Source organism: Varanus komodoensis, unplaced genomic scaffold (assembly GCF_004798865.1).
Source record: "Varanus komodoensis strain SLA01 unplaced genomic scaffold, ASM479886v1 scaffold36, whole genome shotgun sequence".
Taxonomy (NCBI): Eukaryota; Metazoa; Chordata; class Lepidosauria; order Squamata; family Varanidae; genus Varanus; species Varanus komodoensis.
In genome coordinates this window covers 911144-934402 of record NW_025335873.1, presented here as the reverse complement: position 1 = coordinate 934402, position 23259 = coordinate 911144, and the positions used below count along the sequence as shown (strand labels likewise).

The 23259-nt window shown below is 41.7% G+C and overlaps 1 protein-coding gene across 8 annotated transcripts in view; it reads right to left on the bottom strand.

Annotated features, from left to right (window-relative positions):
- Window positions 1–22793, bottom strand: part of MED27 (mediator complex subunit 27) — a 135494-nt gene extending 112701 nt beyond the window's left edge. For 2 of the 8 annotated variants that reach the window (XM_044439897.1, XM_044439898.1), the window contains exons 1-2: window positions 22513–22786; window positions 19364–19508 (exon numbers count right to left, since the gene is read on the bottom strand). In XM_044439897.1, the coding sequence (XP_044295832.1) occupies window positions 19364–19508; window positions 22513–22718 (351 nt within the window). In that variant the 5' untranslated portion in view covers window positions 22719–22786. Of the gene's footprint in view, window positions 1–13359; window positions 13437–19363; window positions 19509–22512 lie in introns of those variants that run through there. The other 6 variants (XM_044439901.1, XM_044439899.1, XM_044439900.1 and 3 more) reach the window with 6 other exon arrangements.
- Window positions 22794–23259: the final 466 nt, after the last annotated feature.

Here is a 23259-nt window from a genome sequence, read left to right as displayed (position 1 = left end):
GCTGAAATGTATTTTATTCAATATTCACAAATAAGCCTACAGTGGACATGGCACAGATTTAGGGCACAAGAGCAGGACAAAGACTCCTTGTTCTTCCAAAAAGCCACCGAATTCATTTACCATTATCAGAGAACTTCCCGAATTCTGTGCAATACATACGCCAGCCCTGATGATGTGTATGCACGTTCCTTTCATACAGAGATTTCTCAGATTTATGCTATAGGCACACGGGACACGGGCAAGCTATTCTAGTAAATGATAGCAGAAGCAAGCAAGGAATAGAAGGAAAATTGGAATGGCGCAGTATGAATGCATGCTGACATATTAGCATCTGCCAAAAATGTAAGAAAAGCAAAGGCAGTCCTAAAGTAAAAACAAAATTCCACATCAATCCTTTCTGGCTTCCACTGCAAAGCCATAAGAAACGCTAGATACCTTCCTGAATGAAGATACAAAAGAAATCAAATTAATTTTAAACAAGATGCTTGTGAAAACATTTCTCACTTTTGGACTTGAGTTTTGATTGTACTCAGCGTGAATAGAATTAAAACAGATTCTGTGAAGTAATTACGAGCAAGCATATTCATAGGGCTTGGCCTGCCATGACAGCTGCCACTGGTATCCCTCTTCTCAAGAATGCAAATGATTAAGGAAGATTAAATACCTACTTTGCTTAAATACTCTTGATAATGAGCTCCTTCCCTGCAGAAAAAGAAGACGAGTGTTTCATGTTGGCAGCTGATGGATCTTGCTTTAAATTCTTTTAATTTGTAACAGCACCATCTGTTGTTCGGATTCCCAAGTTCAAGCATGGAGCTGAGATCCAGGCTCAAAGAATTGTGGGGAGGGAGGAGACAGAAAACTGAACAAAACTCAAGTTACAGAGCATATTGCACTGTGCCTCTTTCATCTGTCTTTTTTTTTTAATTCAGCAGAAAGTTAATGGTTTTAATAAAATTTACAACTGATGTGCATGCCAGAAACTTATTAAATTAAAAAGCCAAAGGACCACAAGCAAGACTAAAAGCAAAAAAGGACAAAGCACTTGAAAGAGAAGTTACTCAACAGCCCAATGATATCCTGCATTTCGCTTCCTAGTAATTACAAATATCTGTGACCTTTAGGAAGCATTAATGGTCCAACAGCATCTACTTTCTAATTTTATTATGTATTCCATTTAAGAGCAACTTGTTTTCAAAGAACAGCATTTCCAAGTGCAGATGATAGTGTCATGGTTTAAAAGTCAAATTATTAACATCAAAAGCAGTGAAAGGTATAAGAAACAAACAATGGTAGTGTTCAAGCTACTAGCTGAAATGAAAATATTCAAAGAATATGGCTGCCATTCTAATCCTACCATAAAAACCTTTTAAAAAACAAGTCTGTTCCAGGATTTGCTTTGTGGAAACCTCTCCACATTTACTGAAAAATGAAGCAAACATTCGTCTTCCCGACCTCCATTGCAGCTCACACAAGCATCAGGGATACACAGACACACAAGCTGTGAAGGACATCTTACAATGGAAGACTCCCTTTGAATGAACAAAAGTCCCTTCCCCATCCACTTGCTCAAGCACCCTTTTCAACTGTGGTATGTATCAGTTGAATTGAACTTTAAAAGCATGTCACTGCTGCTTGTGAAAACAAAATGCGCATTTCATCCTGTATTACTTATTTATTTCATTTCTATACCCGCATAACCGAAGCTGTCTGGGTGGTGTACAACAAAACAGAAAAACAATAATACACAATAGATAAAAACAGTAAGAATTTAAGAACATAAAATAACATTAAAGACAATTTAAGAGACCCAGTCAAGAGTAAAAGGCACCTGGATAATTTTATTAGGCCCCTGGATGACCAGGGAGGTCTTTAAAGGCGACTGACATAACCTGGCACTGAATAGATGGTAAATTTGGTGCCAGGTGGGCCACAGCAGGGAGGTTGTTCCAAAGATGGGAGGCCACCACTGAAAAGGGCCTCCCCCTAGTGGCCACCCTCCAAGTCTCTTGAGGGGTTGGCACCCAGAGGAACGCCTCAGAGGCTGAGCATATTGTCCAGACAGATTGGGGTTGGAAGAGGTATTCCAATAGACAATGAGATCCCAAGCCATGTGGGGTCAGCACCCTGAACTGGGACTGGAAGCATACAGGCAGCCAATGCAGGTGGGCCAGAAACAGGACCTCTGGGTCCTAGTTCTTAATCTGGGTGTCACATTCTGCACCAGCTACAGGTTCTTAACCATCTTCAAGGACAGCCCCACACAGAGTGTGTTGCAGTAATCTAATCTAGAGATTATAGAAACAGATTACCAAAACCAGACTATCCCTGTCCAGGTAGAGGCAGTGCTGGCCACCAGCCAAAGCTGGCACAAGGCACTCTGAGCCACCAAGGCTGCCTAAGCCTCAAGCAACAAAGATGGATCAAGCAGCACCCCCAGACTACAAACCTGCTCCTGTTTACAACAGGTTGAACACCCCCTATTCAGTTGAAAGAATCACCCACCAACAGCATTTCAGTCTTGTCCGGATTGTTTTTCAGTTTGTTAGGCCTCATCCAGTCCATTATCAAAGCCAGACACCAGTTTAGCACATCGACAGCCTTGCTGGCTTTTAGGAGCCAGGAGCTGCAGGAATCAAGTACGGAGGAGGTTGCAAGAACCTACCCAAGCACCTTGTCCACATCCTCGAGCTGTTCTGACTGAAACTGATCAGATAAAACTGGAACAGCCTGTGCTCTGGCCAGCTCCACTGATTCAAGTGCTATAACTCTGGAGTCCCAGTGAATGCAACAGCTCAACAGGACTTACTCTTCAGTTAAGTGGCTATTGGGGAGGAGGGGCGGGAGTTGCCACTTCCATTTCCAAAAACAGTTCTTTGAAACAAGTCCACCCTTTGCAGTTACATTAAAAATCTCTAATTTGCTCTTCAATGAGACCCTTCAATTGGCCCTCTGCCTGTCAATCACTTCCCTTTCTTACTTTCCATTTGCTTTTAAGATGTTACCACCACCACTGGTAATTTACTTGTAACAAATTTTTAGATAAATATAAACATAATGATTGCATTTATTTTTACCAACAAAGGCCAGACTACATTACTGAACTCTACTTCTTGCCATATAAATTTCTGCAATGTGTTTTGCCTGGGCCTTTCAAACTTTTACTACAACCATGCAAGACACCAATGAGACCTTTAAAAAGGCATTATGCTCCAGTTATGACATGCAGATTTAAGAAGGAATTTAGGAACATACACCAGTTGCTGGGGAACATGGGCAAGAGGGTGCTGTTACACCCATGGTTTGCTTGGGGGCCTTCCATGAGATTGTAGACCATGGAAACCAATGCTGGACTAGATGGTCTGAACCAGCAGGGCTCTGCCTACATTTATATGTACTGTAGGCCTTTCTTCTGTTTAAGCAGGCATAGGGATTGTACTCTTAGGCTATAATCCAATGTACAATTACTTGTAAGTGCCATTTAATTAAGCAGGGCTTACCTCTGAGTTAATATGGGTAGGTTCTGACTGCATAAGTAAAAGAATTGTGGCAGCTGTCCATTTAATAAACCTGGTTCACAGTAACTAATTCAATATACCAATCTGAGATACCTCCAGGGCATGAAAAACCTGCTTCCTTCTGAGTATGCTGCCTCAGGATGTAGTGAATGGTGAACAACTAACAGTCTTCATCTCTTCTCCAAAAAAGCACTTGAAATGCAACTTCATGAGGTAGATGCAACAAAGGGCTAAGTGAACTGTTCATTTGCTTGTGCAGGACCCACACAAGTGCTATACTTGGGGCACAGAAGTTATCCACAGGGTCTTGATTAACAGTCCATTCTTTCATCCACCACAGAGGCCTCCTTCTGCCCCGGCTGTTACCTCAACATGCCTTACACTGAGTAAGTGGCCCAAGCAGCCCAATGTTGTCTGATCTGGGTGGTAGCAATTCCCTTAGGAGTAGCGTTCCCCCCAGTCTTGCCGAGATCCTTTCTTACTGGCCCTTTCTATGGTGCAAAGACTCCTTTACATTCTCAGAAGATGCTGTTGGATTCAGATCCACACATCGTGCTTCTTTATATGGCCCTCCCAAAATGAGCTACCAATTCTAGAGTTACGAGTATAATATGCTGTTGGTTTAATTTTTGGGGTTGTAGATTTAGTATTTCTGTCCCTACCCCTTTTGGCTTCATCTTGTTTGTCTTGCACCTCACCCGCTACTGGAATGTGACCCCAAGAGTTCCAAAATTGCATTTGGCCCTCGGGCTGAAAGAGGATCCTACACTGGCGCTAGCTAAACGTAGAAGAAAACCATTTGTTCCCTTTAGTGAACTCAAACAATATGTACATTTAAAATTGGTTCTTATTTAAAACAGCTACTATTTTATGTCCTAGGAGCAGCGTTATATATTGCTCAAACCTCCTTAAATGCACACTTGCCCTTTAAACTCAGTGGGTTGGCCAGACAATTCTGCTGAAGAAAATAAAAGATGTCCATGCAATGTAGAAGCCTGGCCCAAATAAGACGAGACCTTAAATGGCTGCCAAACCTAACCCACTTTGTCTTGCTGAAGAAGTTACTAAGATTTGTCTCCATTGATTTTACTTGCAAGAAAACCACAACCTCAGAACTGCAGTATCAGCAGATACTAAAAAGGTCAGCTTCTTGCAGGATAAGTGCTGTATCAATGCTTATTGGGACATTTTCATACAAGGTGCATGAGAGGGTTGGAGGAAAGATGTCTGTAATCTCACTTAATCCTAGAGCAGCACCAAGTCAGGCTCTTTAGAACGTGGGAAAAAACAAAGGGGGAAAACCAGAATATCCTTCTGCTTTTAACTGGTCAAAATCTTGGACAGAAATATCCTGATATTTAAAGCCGAGAAGCAGCAATATTTAGCTGACTTGAAAATAGCCAGTCATTGCATCACCTTACATGAGGCTCCAAGCAAGAAAGGAATGTCTTATCCGGACATTCTTCACTGCCCTTTTAAGCCATCCAAGTACGTGCTCAGAGGTGCCCTTCCCTTAAGAATGTCCTGTTCCTTAAGGCTATCAATGGATATTAGTCCAGATGGCCATATGCCACCTCCAGTAACAGAGGCATTATGCCTATGGACACCAGTTATTGGGGAACATGGACTGGAGGAAGCTGTTGCTGCGCTTGTGGGCTTCCCATTTGGACACATGGTTGGCCACCATGTGAACAGAATGCAGGACCCTTTGGTCCTGCTCTGAACCCTTGGTCTGATCCAGCAAGGTTCTCCTTAGGTTCTCTAAGCCACTATTGCAATGGCTGCAGTGGTGGACCTCAGGGTTCTGGCAAACAACCACATAAGTCTGCTCTCCCCTGCCATAAAATTACCTTAAGACACCAGAGCTTTCTTTCCCTAATGTACCATTATGTAAATGCTTGGGAAAGAACTTGGTGGGATAACTCCCACAACTGGAATTCAAGAAAAACAGAAGGAACAAAAAGGAAGGTGGAGTCACACTATGTGTCAAAGATACAGATCACTGCAAAGAAATGCAGGAAGACAACCCTAGTAGTCCCATTGAGACTATCTGGATTGATATAAATGGAACAAGGATTAAAAAGAACACAGCAGATGGAGTCTACTACTGACCACCCAGTCAAGGAGAAGATAAGAAACCTTTTGAAAAACAAATTCCAGGTGTGTCAAGGAGGCATGATGCCATCGTTATGGGAGACTTCAATTTCTCCCATACCTGCTGGAATACACATTCTGCCAATCACAAGTTCTCTAAAAGATTCCTAGCATCTCTTAGATCTCCAGGATCTCCTCTCAATCATCCCAGAGTGCAGGACACAGACTAACAGACTTAAGTTAACAGGAAACCAGATTCTGACTAGATATCAGGAAAAAATTCCTCACAGAGCATTACATCAATGGTACCATTTACTTAGGGTTGTAGGCTCTCCTACACTAGAAGCATTCAAGATGCAACTGGGCAGACATCTGAGTGAGATGGGGTAACTTGGTGTCCTGCACTAGCAGGGGGTTGGCCTTCTAAGCCCCTTCCCACTCTACTATTCTGTGATTCTGGGATGTAACATTCTGGAAATACTTTGCCATCATTCACCCTTACATAGCTCTACCCTGTATTTGCATATTCTTCTAGAATTCTTGTTTTAATGCACTCTGTGTCTTCTGATTACACTTAACTATCATTGTGGAAACCGTCCACTGATAGAAGGCAATTAGCAAGTCAATTTTAGTCAATATGAAGTGTGATATCGCGATCTCTTAGATGTCAAGTAGTCGGTACCGGAAATTAATAGGTGGCAAAAATAGACTGGGATGGACAGCTGCTTCACTCATTTCCATGAAACATCTTAAAGATGAGCACCTTTCAGTTGAATGATTTTCTAGAGCTCAGTTTCCAGTCTGGCAAGCTCAACAACCAAGCCTACAGAGTAAGGCATAACAGTAAAATCCAGTTAAATACAAATATATCTACTCTTTGTGATGGAAAAATATCCTAGTCCCACGTCCAGTATTCAAACCAGTGTTGCAGGACAGGAGTGTTATACTCTAGTGATACATTTCAAATGCAAGAGGGACACATAAGTGAAGGGAAGATAGGCTCCCTTCCACCCCAGTGTACTTCGCTACCTTTCCTACAAACACTTTTCATTAAGCTCACTTCCAATATGAGAACAGTGACTAGAGAAAAGTCCATGGAGAGAAGACTTGTGAGTTGATAATATGCCAGGGGAAAGGGGCTCTGCATTTTCTATCTCTTTCTATAAAATTCACCTTCTACCCTCTCTTTTATTCCTGTTTGTTTGAGACATTTCTATCCCATTCAATAAAAAAGTCTCAGGACAGCAATACAATGGCAGCACACAAAAGTAGAATATAAATATCTCATAAAACCAACATTAATCCTTAAAATATAGGGGAAATAAAATAATTTTGGCCTAGCCCTGAAAAGAATAAAGTGTCAACACCAGGTGCACCTCTTTGGACAGCGGGATCCAAAGCGGGGGAGCTTCTGCAGAAAAGGCCCTTCTCCCGAATATCTTTATTTCCCTCCACTGAATGAAATTATCTCCAAGATGCCTTCAAAGAGATCAAAGCAATACTAAATCAAATGCAATGAAAGGTATTGGCTTTCTCCATGGACACAAGCTTTCCTCTTGCTACTGTCCATAAGAGATTACCAGTGAGCCTTGGGGAAAAGCCCCCCACCAGCTGGCTAGAGCTGTCTTTAGCAAACTGGGCTTCTCCTTACTCAAGCTACATGGAGTACAGCTCTTCTCTAATCTCCCTGCACTAGCGAAGCTAAAAGAGGTATTGAAAAGACGTAATGATAAAGCAGATTTGCATTTAAACATTAAACTGGCAGTCACAGGTGAAAGAAATGACATGTGGATGGATGCACAGATGGATGCAGGCAGGCGAGTAGCCTGACAGAGGGAAGACGAAGCCCCCTCCCGCATGCCCAGCCTAGAAATGTAGCTCTTCCTTTCTCCACTGCCTGCCTCCGCAAGACTAGTAAGTTTGGGGGGCTTATTTACGAGGCTGGGTAGTTCTTAGATGCTCTTATCTAAATGTATGTCTACTGAGTTTGTTGGATGGTAAAGCATCTCTCTTACAGCCTGGTGATTCTGCCACTGCTGCCTTCATGGGGCCCATGGCAAGCACCGAAGAAATAACCCAAGCTGCCTGACAGAACTGGACGTAGTTGGATCCTTAAACACTTCCAGCTGCTTCCGCCTTGGTAGATCTTAGGAAGGCCTTGGCAGTTATAGGTGGCCTATAAATATATGTATGCCTAAATAAATATTCACTCAAAGATCTACTTATTTTCTAAATCGGTCTTTTATAAGAATTTGTACCATGCAACCTGGCCAACTAACCCCAAATGGCAGAAGAAAACTTAACATTCATTCTCTGAGACTGCAGAACTACAAGTTTCCACAAGCATTTTAAAAAGGAAACACAAATCACTAAGCTGTAAGGCAGGCCAAAATCACTGGTTTAAAATTATCAAGTGACAACCATGTTGAAAACTCCTAACAGAACCAAACTGAAAGCATATGGAAGGGACAAGAAATGTGTTGCTGTTTAAAGGAGCAACAAAGCTGCAGAAGAGAAGCGGCCACATCCTGCTATAGGGCCAAGTAGCAATTGATGGAATATGAACTTTAGAAAACCTCAACTGCTTTTTTCCAAGTTGAAAACCTGACTGCTTCTGAATCTTCATTCAGGAAAAAGCTTCCAAAATAAAGCAATACCCAGTTAATGTCACAATTTCAGTTATAAAAAAATGAGCTCTTTCATGGATAAACAGCAGCCATTTCAAACCAAATTAGACTATAAGTGAAAATAAGTTGTCAAACCTCAACTACTTTTTAAAATATAAAAGGTATACACTTTGTTCAGCAATTTTATTTTAATGGTCAGCCAAAAAAGTAAATAAAGCAGCACTGCTAACATTTTAGACACTAACAGAGTATCACAGGATTCTGTATTTTACACAGCAGGTTGCTTGGTTTGTTTTTTAGGCTAACACTGATAAAGGGCACCTTACAAGCAATTGCTTACCCCACAGTCTTGGACTAAAAACATTTGGGAGGTATGTTGGAAAAGCTTACTTCAGAGAGCAAGACTGACTGCTGTAGTATTCTAAATACATATATATGCACATCAGTAGAAATGTTGAGTTGAATCCCAATCTTCATATAAGTATTGAGTAGAAGGAGCTCTGCCACTAAGCACCAAGAGTGTACACAGGCTGCAGTTGGAGACTTTACGCTGTACTCATTGCAAATGCCTCAACGTATCAGTGAGAAAAGGTGGTGTAGTGTTTTCTCACCTTTAGAGAAAGAGCCCTTCCTTTTCAAAGAACAAGCCATTGATGTTACTCCCACTTCTTTTTAGGTGGTACTGTTTAAAATGATGCATAAATGGCCCCACACAGTGATGGCACACAGGCAGCGGCAGCCATAACTCTTCTCTGGCATCAGCCATGGCATGGGGGTGCAGGGACCCACACACCTTTCACCCAGCCCCTCACGTCATACAAATTCCCACTGCTCTTCACCACAGTTGGGCTATGCATCAACATCTGTGTTCACTGAAGATGCAAGCCAGAGCTTCCTTTTGGATCCAAACCACGCTAAGCAGGAGAAAGCTTAGTAGAGACCTACTGCCAATGCATCAGGCCACTCCAGCTCTCTCAAAGCCAAAGTTAAAGGTCATATTCAGCAGCAACGCCCACCACAGTCAATACCATTGTTAATAATAATGTATGTTTCGCTTTGACCAGGATTTGGTTAGGCAACATAAAGAATTCTTTAGCAGGACAGTGTTTGATCTAATCAAGGTGGGCTCTTCTTTTATTCCTAGGACTGTGATGTTTAAACTGGTGTCCACATTCCAAACCCCAAGCAGTGTGGGTAAGGTTATCTGAAGAATCATCTTCTGCCATATATACCTAAGACCTTAAGATTGTCTTCAGCAGCCTCTTCGCCAGAAGCCCCACACCAAAGCAAGTGAAGTGGGTGACAACTAAGATTTTTCTGCTGCAGCGTCCTTTCCAGGAAGGTTTGCCAGGTGACAATCTCCCCATTCGCCCAGGTATTTTAGTGTTCACCTTCTGCTGTTTTAAAAGTTACTATTAAAAATGTCTGCATTGTTGCTATGATTTATTGTTGGTGTTATTTTATACTTAAGCTTTTAAATGTCTATGTAGTCTCTTATATGGACTGCTAGTATTATTTCATTAGTTTTATAATATGGTTTCCCTCTTCCACAGAAGAGCAAAGTTAGTGGACTTACAACAGCTTACCTGAGATCTTTTATCTAGAGATGATGGGCCTTGAACCAAGGATTGCTAATGAACTATGTTGAAAGGGGAATTTGTTCAGGAGAAGAAATGAATGAGAGGTATCTCTTACCCCAGTTTAAACACTGGGAGTACTATACTGGCAGTGGCTCAAATCAAACCTGAAACTGTCCTAAGGCTTGACCATTTTCAAACTCTTATTAAAAGGTTGTGACTGTCACTTTCTAAAATGCAATATTTTGTACTGCTACAGTTAGAATAATGCCAGTTCTCACTTCCCTTAATTAGGTAAAACAGAACACTAATGTATCCAAGTTGTGCTATAAATCACTAGCACCTTGTCATTCCTTATTGAAAGTGTTTTGATGCACCTTTATTTCCTAGAGTGCATTTTTTTGGTCTCTAATAAAGGACTAGATCTTAAACATTATCAGGACTCTGATTATCTCCTTTATTTCCTAGAGTGCATTTTTATTTAGTCTCTAATAAAGGACTAGATCTTAAACATTATCAGGACTCCCAAACCTGTTCTTCCTAGATCATATGTTTATTCTTACTGCTTCCATCCTCCACCCTAGAGATAGGAGAGCTTCCAAAAACTCTGCGTAGACTAAATCTGGAAATGACACCTGGACTTTTTTTTTTTTTGGTCAAATAGTTGGTGGGGTAGGATAGTTCAAGAGCCATTTTCTCAACTGAAGATTGCACAGTGTCAAATGCTGGCCACTGCACTGTAGGAAATAAAGGACTCTGGGTGACTATCAAGCAGTTGCACAGTTCCCATTCCAAGAGCACTGGCACTGCTGATAAGCCTGCTCAAGAAGGGAATGACTAGCAGCTGCAGGCCTGCTGTGGGCCAAGTAGTCCTGGCAGCAATCAGGGGGATGTGGGACGCGATGACAGCAAACTAGGCCAGGGAAGGAGGCTCTGCCTTTGCATTCTGCCTGGCAGGGTGTCTGCTCCCCAACCCTACGCAAACTGATGTAGCAAAAGCAGGGGAGAAGAGGGGAAGTGAACCCAGGACTGGGTAAGAACCGGGGAGCCTTTAACCCTCTCCTGCTGAGGCAGGCTTTTCACAGCCACTGAAATTCTTTTTCATGCAGGACAGAGAGAAAACTTTCCAGGAATCCCTACCCCACAAACCTCTCATAAAGTCTCACTCATACAGGCTTTTCATCAACTGTTCCAGAATGAAGCAGTGAACGGACTGAGGCAAGCGTTAAAATGCCTGAGTCTTCAGTACTACAACTATTATGCATATCCATACTGCCACATGGGTGCAAATGGGGAAAGACTGAAAAGCCAATCCAGTCAACTTGGACTGCCCATCCTAAAACAGTCTCAGCAGACGAAGCGGCTTCATTTCCCTTGAAGATGGCCAATTCTAATAGGATGGCTTCTTTTTTTCAGTGCTATAAACAAGGTGGTTCCTCCTCAGTGCTAAAAATGTAACATAGGGATTTACCTCTAAAATATGCTAAACAATCATCCCAGTAACTTTAATGATCTGCTTACATTCATGGAGTGGCATCATCCAAACAGGTTTTCTTTATCCACCACTGTGTTGACTTCTGTAAAACTAGTCACAGGGTCTACCAGAACATCCTGTGTCTATTATGCTGGGACAGTGCATAAGCATAAATGTTATATAAACAAAACTGCCGTACAGGGACAATTGTTCTGCACAACATGTAAATATTTGTATCTATAAATGCACTCTCCAACTCAGTGCTTATGCTTCCTTTAATGGCCATATGTCAACATGTATTAATAAATGTACAAGGAAAGCCTACTTCCTTTATACAGGGAGTCTAGACATACCACACACACCTGTGCTTTTCAAAACAAGAAGCAAAGCAAAAGTTCAGAGTGTAACAGAATACGGGGAAACAAAATGGTTTCCTATAGGCAAAGGCAGTAGACAAAGATGTATTTTATCTCCCTTTCTATTCGATTGGTATGGAGAACATGTCATAAATAAAGCTAGATTAGGGTCAGAGGAAGATGTGGAAATTGGTGGAAATCCAATCCGATCATCAAAGATGTTAGGGAAAGTTGAAGGCAGAATAAGAAAAAGAAGACCAAATGCAAGGTGGCTTGCCTCCACAAAAAGGGACACAGCCTAAAGGATTTCCACGAGCTGAGCAGGGCTGTCAAGAAAGCATTCATTCAAAGGGTCACCATAAGATGGAAACAACTTGACTACACCTAAAAACAACAAATTAATAAGTTATCTGGAATGCTTTATGAATCATCAGATTCCTACCAAAAAAGTGTGGGCACCTCAAATTTGCTTTTTGATCCAAAAGTCTAGAAAACAATAAAGAACAACAGGCTTTCATGTGAAGCCGCAACTGAATTATACTTTGCTAACCTATCACAACGAACCCTGGTGTACTGGGATTATGTATCTGATCATTTTTTCATTCTGAACCTGATCAAAGCAGCAACATCTCTTTCAGAAGCAGTGATGTCTCATTCCCAAGAGCAGTCATAAAGATCACAACTTTCTTGAATCTTCACTCAGGTAAATTGCTCAAACATTGTAAAGGAAAAAGTGTTTCCCTTAGCTGTGTGAATGAAACCCATCTAGAAAAATCTAGAAAGCAAAGGAACAAGAACAGGAGCATTTTACAGAAATTTTGTACGAATAAATCCCAAAATGGTTCTTGAGTAAGGTACAATTCCCAGAAAACGATTAATATTTTTCAGTTTCATTGGTCAAGACAAAGCAAAATTTAAAATGGTTAAATACATCAATAAATTAACAATTTGATTGGCATTATGGCTTATTGCAAGGCAAAAATGTTTATGGTTATTAAGGTTAATTATTAATGGAATTCCATTGCTGTCAAATTCTATATCTGCATCTGATCAATATCAAGCAACCAAAGCACCCTAACAAGTCTGAAACTCCTCAATAAACAGCTATTGATTTTTATATTTTAGTCCAACAACAAAATTATCTACACAATAACTGGGAATGAAACCAATAATTTAATAAACCAGGGGAAGTAGCATGTTGTTTCCCTTGGTTTAAATGACAGAAAATCATTACACCTAATTACTGGTAATTAACTCAATTTTCAGAAGGAATGGAGACCACCTACAAAGATATTTAGGGCACAGTACAATATGAATGGTCATATAGCTCTGATACTAGAGGATTACAGGTATCTATGCAGGATGAAAGAAGCATGGAAGAGAAGGTTGCTGGAGAAACTGGAGAGAAGGGATGCATGCTCTGGCTTATGCCATCAACCATGGGACTGGAGGCTGCTGGAAGATGGGATCCCCTGCTCCCTAGGAAAAACAGCCAGTCAACAGGAATACCAACCTGGCCTACCTATGAGGGAGAGAAGAAGCAGTAGCAGAGCACTAACTTTCTCCTCCCTGGCAGAAAGAACACTCATCTCCAATTGCTGCCTTGGGACTGCCAAAGCAAAGGGAAAGAACAACAACCGCATCCATCCAAAGGAACAAGAGCCACCAAGAGCCAAATCACAGAGAAAAGATTGTGGGAAACTGCAGAGAGCCACCACAGATCAGTGCTGAGTTTCTTTTTTTTCATAGCCACTACCTCCAGTTCACCAAAAGGTAAAGAACTCTGCAGCCTGAAAACAGACGAGAAGAGGAAGCCACTTTGGTGACACTTGAGCTTTAATAGCCATTTGGAAGGTGGAGATGCCTTTATTATAACATTGTAAGCATTCTAACACTAAAAAGAGAATTAATCTGTCTTAGAAGATGGCAGGCACAAAGGTCCTGCAATGATTCACAGGAAAAGTGCCAAAAAGATTATTCTTTTGCTATAAATAATATCAAAATACCTTTCTAAGATAGCTGTCACTAGCAAATTATATTCTTATAGTTTCTGCAGCATCCATGGGAGCATCTTAACAGGCACAGCCTCAGGCATGTACCAGAGCTAGGACGTGCAAGTGACACACCAAGGACAAGGAGTGGGCAAACAAACAGGTAACAATAAAAGAGCAGGAGGTAAGAACAGCATTTAATCCAATCCCAAGGAAGACGGAGCAGATGTGATTTTAAGACGGCGTTTGCTAACCCTTCTAGATTTTGTCGATCAACTGTTTTGCAACAAGGACACACACCTTTATATCAGATCTGTCTCCATACTTTCAAACAGCATGACCACCACATTTGCCCTGTATCAAACAATTATGAAGCCACTGCAGTGCCTTCTCAATTAATTAATGTGACATTGATAATGATAATAAAAAGCATATCATCAGAACATGGTAGAGAAGTTCACCACATAGAACACTTATCTCATATGAAATTCACCTTCTTACCCACCAAAGTCTTGCCTCTGTGCCACCTACTTTAGTCAACTGCACGAGGATTAAACACTCATCTGCCTAAAGCCTCAAACAACCATTCTTCCTGATTCACAGTCTAAATTAATAAAATGATGTGACCGTTATTCAAGTGTTCAGCTGCAGAAATGTTAGCTCAGACAGATTTTCCCACCCATACCAACACCACAGGAGATGAGCTCTAGACACCAAAGTGTTTTCCTGCAGAGAAACCTCACGTGAATTTAATTATTAAGCCCCATGTACCGTATTTTTTGCTCTATAAGATGCACTTTTCCCCCCTCAAAAGTAAGGGGAAATGTCTGTGCATCTTACAGAGCAAATGTGTGTGTGCCCGACGCCCTGGATGCTGCCGGCCCGCCTGCACCACGTGGCACCACCTGGCTGGCACGCGCTCGGAGCGCGCTGCTCCACCCCCCTCCTCCAGCACAGGTGAGAGCTGTTAATCACAGGTCAGTGCATGTTTTCAAATGGCAACCCGTCTTTTAATGAAGCCCATGGGGAAGTGATGGGGAATATGCCTGTGATTATCAGAAAGCTTTCCATGGATCCCTCCTCTAAAAACTAGGTGCGTCTTATGGTCAGGTGCGTCTTATAGAGCAAAAAATACGGTATATATCAGAAGCATATTCTTTGATGCAGCCTAGATTTTTCTAACTTTTTATAAACCAAGCTAAAAACAGTTTCAAATGATTCTAACCACTATTTTAAAATGTGTGTGTGTGTGTATAAAATAAATGACACAGAAGTCAGCTCAGTAACAAAAAGGGATCCAGCAGCACATTTAACCATAGCAATAACGGTATGTATGAAATCAACATTCTGACCTGGTTCACAAATAACGACAACCCATGGGTGGTGGGAAACATGAACAATTATACTGCCCTCTCATGATGTCCACCTTGCATAAGCTTTCCTACATAACCTAGACATGTAAATTTGGAATTCTCGGTTGCTCAGGGACTAGCACCCCACTCTCTTAACCCAGAGGTCGTTACCAGGTGATGTGAAGTAGAAGTGATTGACCGCACAACAAAGTGTGTGCTTCTTCCGGCACAGCTCTGCCAACACATGGACTAATGCTAGTAATTAAGCACAACAACTTGCTGCATTGGAGGTTTTGGTTTAGTATTACATGTCCAAACTTACAGGACTCTCAGGCTCACACACTCCCCTCTCAGATATGGACAAAGAAGACATTGGTAGCATCCACTTTGTCTTTTAAACTAACCAGTTGTCCCTGCTACAGTCAAACTTGGGAGAATCCTGGTTAGTTTGAACTACAGTTAGTTTAAACAACCTAGGATAAAATCATGGCTTATGTTTATGGAACTAACTACAATTTAAACTAACAAGACCTTTCTGCGTAATACGTTTTACAAGGAAAAATAGATGCTTCTGATCTCCTTGCAATTGCCTCTTAGGAGAAGGGTGAGTACACGTCTCAGACTGAGGTTTAGCATTATGTCCAAACCAAACCACTATTTTTACAATATGCTTAAATAAGGATAACAGAAGGAAGAGGAAATACTTATCCCACTGAAATTAATTTGGCTTCTTAAAAAAAAAACCCCTCTAAAATTAGGCTTAAAAATATAATTCCTGTTTCCATATGCTCGATGACAAGCAGTTAGCCCATTATACTTATATTATATAAAACTACTTAAGGGTTTAAACACAGACCAAACACCGTATGGTTAGACCTTCTTCCTTCATGCTTTTTCATTTAAAACATTTTCTCTCGTTTAAATACAACAATAACCCTAAATTTATTGTTGTTCATATGTTTACAAGTGGTGTAAGGTCAGCAGGGTGTTGCCTTGCAATGAACATGGACAAAATAGAAATAATGAAGCTGCAGGCTTGAACATATGAAGCAGCCTCATTATACATCAACTGGCCCATCAGTCCATGTCAGCACCACCCAACCATGCCAGCACTGCCTATTTCAGCAGTCATTTACTTTTTCAAACCTGGGATCCATCTTCAACCCCAACTTGTGCAACATTTTTGCATTTTTGATATATGGTAATATTTCTGCTTCTGTCCTTCTCACACAAACTTCTCTTTATCTCTCATCTTTCTCCAAGTTTTCTGCTTTATCCTGCCCTTCCCTCCTTGGAAAAGGATATTTTCACAGAGAAAAAAAATAATGCTCTTACCCTGCTGAAGCCTATTTGTTTTTCGCAATTCACCAACTAAAGACCAATAGTCTTCTCCCAACTAACAGCAGCTCTCTCAGGCAGGGACATGAAATCCTTTTGTTTGTAGTTGTCACTGAACTTCCTGTGTGTACGTACACACGTATATACACACACACACGCGTTCTCTGTCACTGATCTATGGCCTACCTTCCCCAATCTACACAGATACCACTGTATGGTAAGTCAGACTACTGGTTCATCTAGTCCAATGTTCCCTAGTGAGGGACAACAACTGAGATTGCTGGTGGGGGTCTCCACCCAGTCCTGTTCCACGTGATCCTTCTAAGGGCATCCTTACCATGTTTATTCAGAACTAAATCCCACTGATTTGAACGGAACATACACCCTGCCATGTCCATTTAAGATGCAGCTTTAACTTGGAGATTCTGAGACTGAATCTGGGACCCTTTCTACATAAAGGTACAAGCACACACACAGCAACTGCCCACTTTCCTCTTGCTACCTGAAAGTGGCAAAGAGTTTGGGTAACATTCCTTGGCTCAATACTTACTGGGTATCCAAGATACACAACAGAAGTTCAATATTTTTCTGGACAGTTTCTTTGAAAATTGCCATTCTAGTGAACAACTGAGCATTACTATATTCCCTCACAAAATTAGGAGCCATTTGTTTTATCATCTCTCAAATGCACATACAGATGCCACTTTCAATTTTAAAAATATATACAAAAAGAACATGCACAATTTGCTAGGAACATTTCCCTCTGTTTCAACCTGTAAATGGAGAATAAGGGTCACCTTGAAATATATTCAGAATTTAGTACAAGAAAAGAATGTGCAGTGCACAGCCATATGACCACCATCGTCTATATTATTTTCTAGTACACGTTGTCTCAAGATATAGCATAGATAACTATTTTTATGCAACTACAAAATAGAGATGCTTGAGGAATTTAATCTTTGCAACTTGTGAAAGAAACTGACCCACACCTCATTTATTGCATGTAGTGAAAATAAAAGGTATTTTGGGGAGAAAATACATTTATATTTGTGAGGGGACACTGTTTTTTGCTTATTTTTTAATTGCAGATGAATGTTGAAATGAGACAGAACGACTTATAGACAAGCATCTGGAAAAGTACCGTGGGCAGGAAACTGACTGATTTGCACACCCGTTAAGCAATAGATACATGTTAACCTATTCAGGCCTGTGCTTCTTCCAAAGTGTTTCACCCTCTTTCTTTGCCTTCTGGATGCATCCAAGTGGAAAATGTTTAGAGTATACAGTCGCCAATGGTGCAATGAGATTACGCTTATGTTGACCTACTGAGTAGAATGGTTTTTCTTCCAAGTAAGTGTACACAGGATGGCAGCTTTAGGCAAGACAGACACAGACAAATCACTTTGCTCCAAAAGAATTCTCAGACGTTCTCCCTTGGACTCAGGAGCATTCGTATCTGACAAGCCTGGTCACGAAGTGCTTCTAATAACTGTAAGGCCTGTTAAGCTTAATGGGAAGTTTTGTTGTTTTTAAATAGGTGAGTGCTAAAATTGACTGTCTCCACAAACTGCCACATCTTTATAGAACTTTCTGAATATTTTCTCTAGACCCATGTTTTATCCTGTCAGCAATGTGTATACTTGTACAGTCATTAATGCATGAGCAATCCAGGCCAAGAAGAAAACAGAGAGGTCCTGCCTCAGCTCATCAAAAATACAACATGCCAGTCACAAAGGGGTCAAAAATTAAAAATTGAATGCAGAACACACTTCCACAGATTACAGCAACCAACTGCTCTCCTTACAAACAGCAACAGCAGAAAGAGTCATACAAAAAGCTACACTCCAATTATTTTATATGCTCTTGTTGAGAAAGGGCAAAACCAACCAGACAAAATCAATTCCACACACGCAGGGGAAAAAAATGGAAAATGCTGCATCATGTTTTTGCATTATAAAAGAACTAGGCAACAAGCTACACCAAGCATAGAACATAAATATTGGTGATTTACAAGATCCACAATAGCTTTCTGTGTCAGAATTTCAATGTAGTTGATTAACTGGCCAGCCATGATTCCTGGTCAGTTAGTTATCCTGATTACTAGTCAAAACAGTAATTTCATTATGAATTTAGAAGAATTGTTAAAAGGAGACACACTGACCACAATAAAGGTTTACTTGTGAAATTATTAAATTTCAAGTGACTGAAATCTAATATATTTAAAATGCCATTGCTAACCTTACGTTAATATAAATAATACTCTAGAAATCAGAATACTCTTCTGAGCTTTTAGATGGAACATTGGGGTAATTCATATTTTATTTAAAATAAAAACACATAGAGGTATAAAAGATAGAAGTTAATTTCTTAAATATTGTTCCCCATAAAAAGAGTATCTGAAGCATGGACATCAAGTTCCTGTCAGACTACAACTGACACAAGAATATTGGTGGAATCATGGAACATTTCACCAAGGTCAGATAAACATGTGGTGTATCAGCGAGAGTGTTGCATTATGATTGTTACAGGTACTTCCAGTCAGTTAGGACCCCAAGGGCATGGAATGGCCTTCCACGGGAGGTGGCTGAGGCCCCATCGGTGTGGGTGTTCAAGGACAGGCTGGACATGCACATGGTGGGCATGTCGTTAGCGAAGCTGGCTGGAGCTAGGGGTCAGACTAGATAGCCCGGGAGACCCCTTCTGACTCGCTCTGTTTCTATGATCCTCACTCAGTCACAAAGCTCACCGACTTGGGCCAGACAACCCAGCCCCCCCACATGTCTCATCTCCTATAGAGCAGCACAATAAGGCTACCTGAGTTGTTTCTCCCACCCTTAAAAGAACAAGTGGCTAAAACAACCCATCAAGCAAGAAGAAAGGAGGGTGCCTGATAGCTTTGGGAGATATTGCAGCCTCCCTCCCCCCAAGTATAGTTCCTAATCACCAAAGGCCTTCACAATAGCTTGGACAGCATTACAAGTGAGAAACAAGCCACAGCATTCAATCCTTCCAGTAAATTCACATTAGCAGTTTTACCTTATTCGACCATTTATAGGCCTGAAGAAGTTGACTGTAGAGGGGCGTTTTGTCTTGCACCGGATCTAAACTCAACAGTCCACTATTGTGGAGAGGATGGTTCTCAGAGGGCTTGCCTACAAGGTTACTTAGACGCTCCAGTTCTCTAAAATAAAATGCAAAGAAATAATGCAATTAGAAAATGATTTTTTTTGTTTAAGTCAGTGCCTTTACAGTATAACCTAATAAAAGGGTTTTTTTCCTATAATCTAGTCTTTAAATAATAACAGGATTTGATTACTTATTATAAAATACATCACCTGCCCTTCAACACAAAACAATCCCAGGGCAAGTCACAATACAAACCATATGTCACTATAAACCAATACAAACGCACAGTAACTGGTCAATAGCAAACAAAATCCATAGTTACCAACCCCTAGTCATCTCACTTTCACACACAGGCCCCAGTGCTCAAACAAAAGTCTTGTCAAAGACCTGTTTTCTATTGGCATCAAGAGAACACCAACGTCCTTTTAAAACTGTTTCAGCGCTCACTGCTACAGGAAAAATTTGAAAACAAATTGGAAAACATGAGCATCAAACTCATGTTCACATAATTACATATACATGAGTATGACGCAGTCTCTCAGTTCAACTCAGTCTCTTATGTTAAAGTCCAGAATTCTAACTACCCGCTACATTACATTGACTCATACCTTGATGCCTGTACAGCTGGTCTATCTTTGAATAAAAGTTATTTTCTCCTGTTGGGGAGTGGGCAGAGGGAATGCTACATCAGTTTAAAAGGTGGAGTATTGTCATGGCTATACTGTCTAAGGTGGGATGCAGGTGGCGCAGTGATTTAAACGGCTGTGCTGCTGGGCTGGTTGATCGAAAGGTCGCCGGTTAAAATCTGCACAACGGGGTGAGTTCCTGTTGCTCCTTCCTGTTGCTCCGTCCCAGCTCCTGCCCACCTTGCAGTTCGAAAGCATGCAAATGCAAGTAGATAAAAAGGTACCACTTCAGTGGGAAGGTAACAGCATTCCGTGCATTTCGGTGTTTAGTCATGCCGGCCACATGACCATGGAGACCGTCTGCAGACAAATGCAGGCTCCCTCGGCAAGGAAACAGAGAGGAGCACCGCCCCCTAGAGTCAGGCATGACTGGACTTCACGTCAAGGGGAAACCTTTACCTTATACTGTCTAAGGCTGATGGGAGCTGTAGACCAAAACAATCTGAAGGGCTACAGGTTACCCACCCCAGTTTAGATAACACTGAGTTAGATGGGTTGTGTGACTCCAAATATGGCACCTTCATAGGTTCATACATATGTTAATTTAAATCTGCTTCTGTTTTGAGAGCTCTGCACACAGCAAGCAGAACTCTTAACTATGTACAGACTGTCTGTTTTTACACAAAGCAACATGTCTAATTTCAGCCTTTTTCACAAACACATTAAGATACCTGTAGCTGTCACTTAAAAGGAGAGTTGTTTATCTACTTTCCTCTTCTGATGTCCAGTTACAAATATTCTTTCTTCCCAGCTGAAGCAGTCAGCAATGTGGGACATGGTGGCAGAATGCACAACAGCATGATGCCAAGAAAAAAAATACTAGCAAATGTTACAATGGCAGTGAAAGTCAGAACATGACATGTGGTTTGGTCTCCCAACCCTTCATGTTGCAGTGAAGAGGGGATGCTGTGGGAAAGAAAGGGCAAAGAAGTCTGCTTCTGTCAGCCCTGTTGACAAAATCTGGATCAAATCCAGTTTTAAAAATACATGTTTAGAGTAGGAGTAGTTCCTAGGAGTTTCAAGAGCAAGGATGTTTCAGGAGGAGATTATTTGTTAGGACAGCTAATTCAGTAGCAATAAAATGGACAACAGCCTATCTATTTAGCTATACAACATACTGTGTTATAGAAATTGAAATTGCTATGTGGGATAACATAATGTACATCAATGATCAGTGTATCCATGATCATATGAGTGCACTTACCCCCTTAACATTCTACTTGTCTTTTTCCACAAAAGCTGGTTGAATTGCCAATCTGTTAGGCAGGATAGTAGGTTGCAACTCTGAACCTGCTCCAATGTATTTCATACCTGTGCTCACCAAAAGACCATAAGAAAGTCCTACAAGTCAGTTAATAGGTTTATCTAGTCCAGTGGTCTGAACTAGATAAGCAATTGATTAGCAGTTTTGAGCAGTGATCAGAAAGATGCCATCTGGGAAATTCATGAACAGGGCTTGAATGCAGTAGTCCTGCCTAATGTTTGCCCCCAGTTTGTGCCTTTCAAAGATAAACTGCCTTATTTTTGAATGGCACAGATATATCTGGAGTGGGAAAAAAGAAACAGGTTTCATTTTAGCAACAACCTCCTGTTCCAACAGCCTTTATTTATTGCATTTATATCCCACCTTTCTTCCAAGTCAGCACTTATGATTTCTTAATGGCCAAAAGCAGCCTACCCTCTAAATGTTACATCAGAGAAACAAACAACAGGGAAGGGTTACTCCTAAATCAAGTCAGGTGCATCAGGTCAGGGTGCGAATCCTCAGGCCTGGGGCTAGATCTAATCTATCTAATCTCACAATCTGGCCTTCCAAGCCACTCCTCTTCCCTAGACCCCACTCTTCCCAATAGCCATGAGTACATACTGTGTGGAAATGGAATGGAAACAACCATCCACTGTTGTTTGCCATCACATAATAACCAGAAGGTAAACGCTTTATACAAGCTGCTTAGAATATAAGTCCATCTAGTCCACCATTCTGCTTACACAATGGCCAACCGGCTCCCTCTATACACTTTTTAAGACTTATAGCTCCTCTTTTTCCTCTTGCAAGGAATCCAGGATGGTCACACAGGCCTCCTCCACTTTATCCTCACAACCACCCTGCGAGGGAGGCTAAACTAAGAGATGGGACTGGCCCAAAGTCACCCAGTGAGCTTCACGGCCGAGGGAGGACTCAAAGCACTTCCAACACTCGCAACACTACACGCACCGCAGCCTTTTAAAACATTTGGCTTGTAAAGCCCTCGAGGCTCGTAGCCATCAGCAGAGGAAAGGGAGGAGGAGGAGGAGGAGGAGGAGGAGGAGGAGGAGGAGGAGGAAAGCGCGGCGCCCCGTTGCCGGGGCAACCGTCCCTGCGGGCTTCCTCACCCCAAGTCCCGACTGACGGAGAGGAGGCTGTCCTGGAAACTGGCGACGAAGCCCTTCTCGCGGCCCTCCAACGCCTCCTTGTTTCGCCGGCCATCCTTCAGACAGTCAAAGACGCGCGTCACACTCGAGCGCAGCGCCTGGATGGCCGAGATAGCCTGGGCGAAGGCCTCCAGGTTAACACCAGCGCTCAACACCCCCTCCGCCATCTTGGACTCTTTCAAGAAGCCGGGAGCGAGGAACCTGACGACGCCCCTGACGCTCCGGCCGCAAAGCACGTCGGGAAATGTAGTGCGCCAGGCCAGCGACGCGAGGACCATCAGTCCGGGAGGTACCTGCCCCAGCAGTAGCTGCCACAGCAAAGGAACGTGGGATGCGCTCTGAGCTAGAGGGCGAGGCGGCGCTTCAAGTCGCGAAGCATCCTGGGAAATGTAGTATATCGTTTGTCGGGTCGGCTTTAGAAGGGGCGGGGAGATAAGGAGCAGCTGTTTTCCCGCCTTTTTTCCTCTTTCCCCCTCCCCATCTCAGACTTTTCCTCACGAGTCTTTCCTCATACATTTAATTTTTATTTGAATAGCTAATTTTGCTTATTTCCTAAAGGAAACAAAATGTAAGCATATTTTATACAGACTATACAATTTTTCATATTATTATTACTTGGAAACATATAAAATGTGTGTGAGTGGGTGTGTTTTGTATTTGTTTTGTGTTTTCTGTTGTATATTTCAGAAATTGACAAAAGCACTGAAG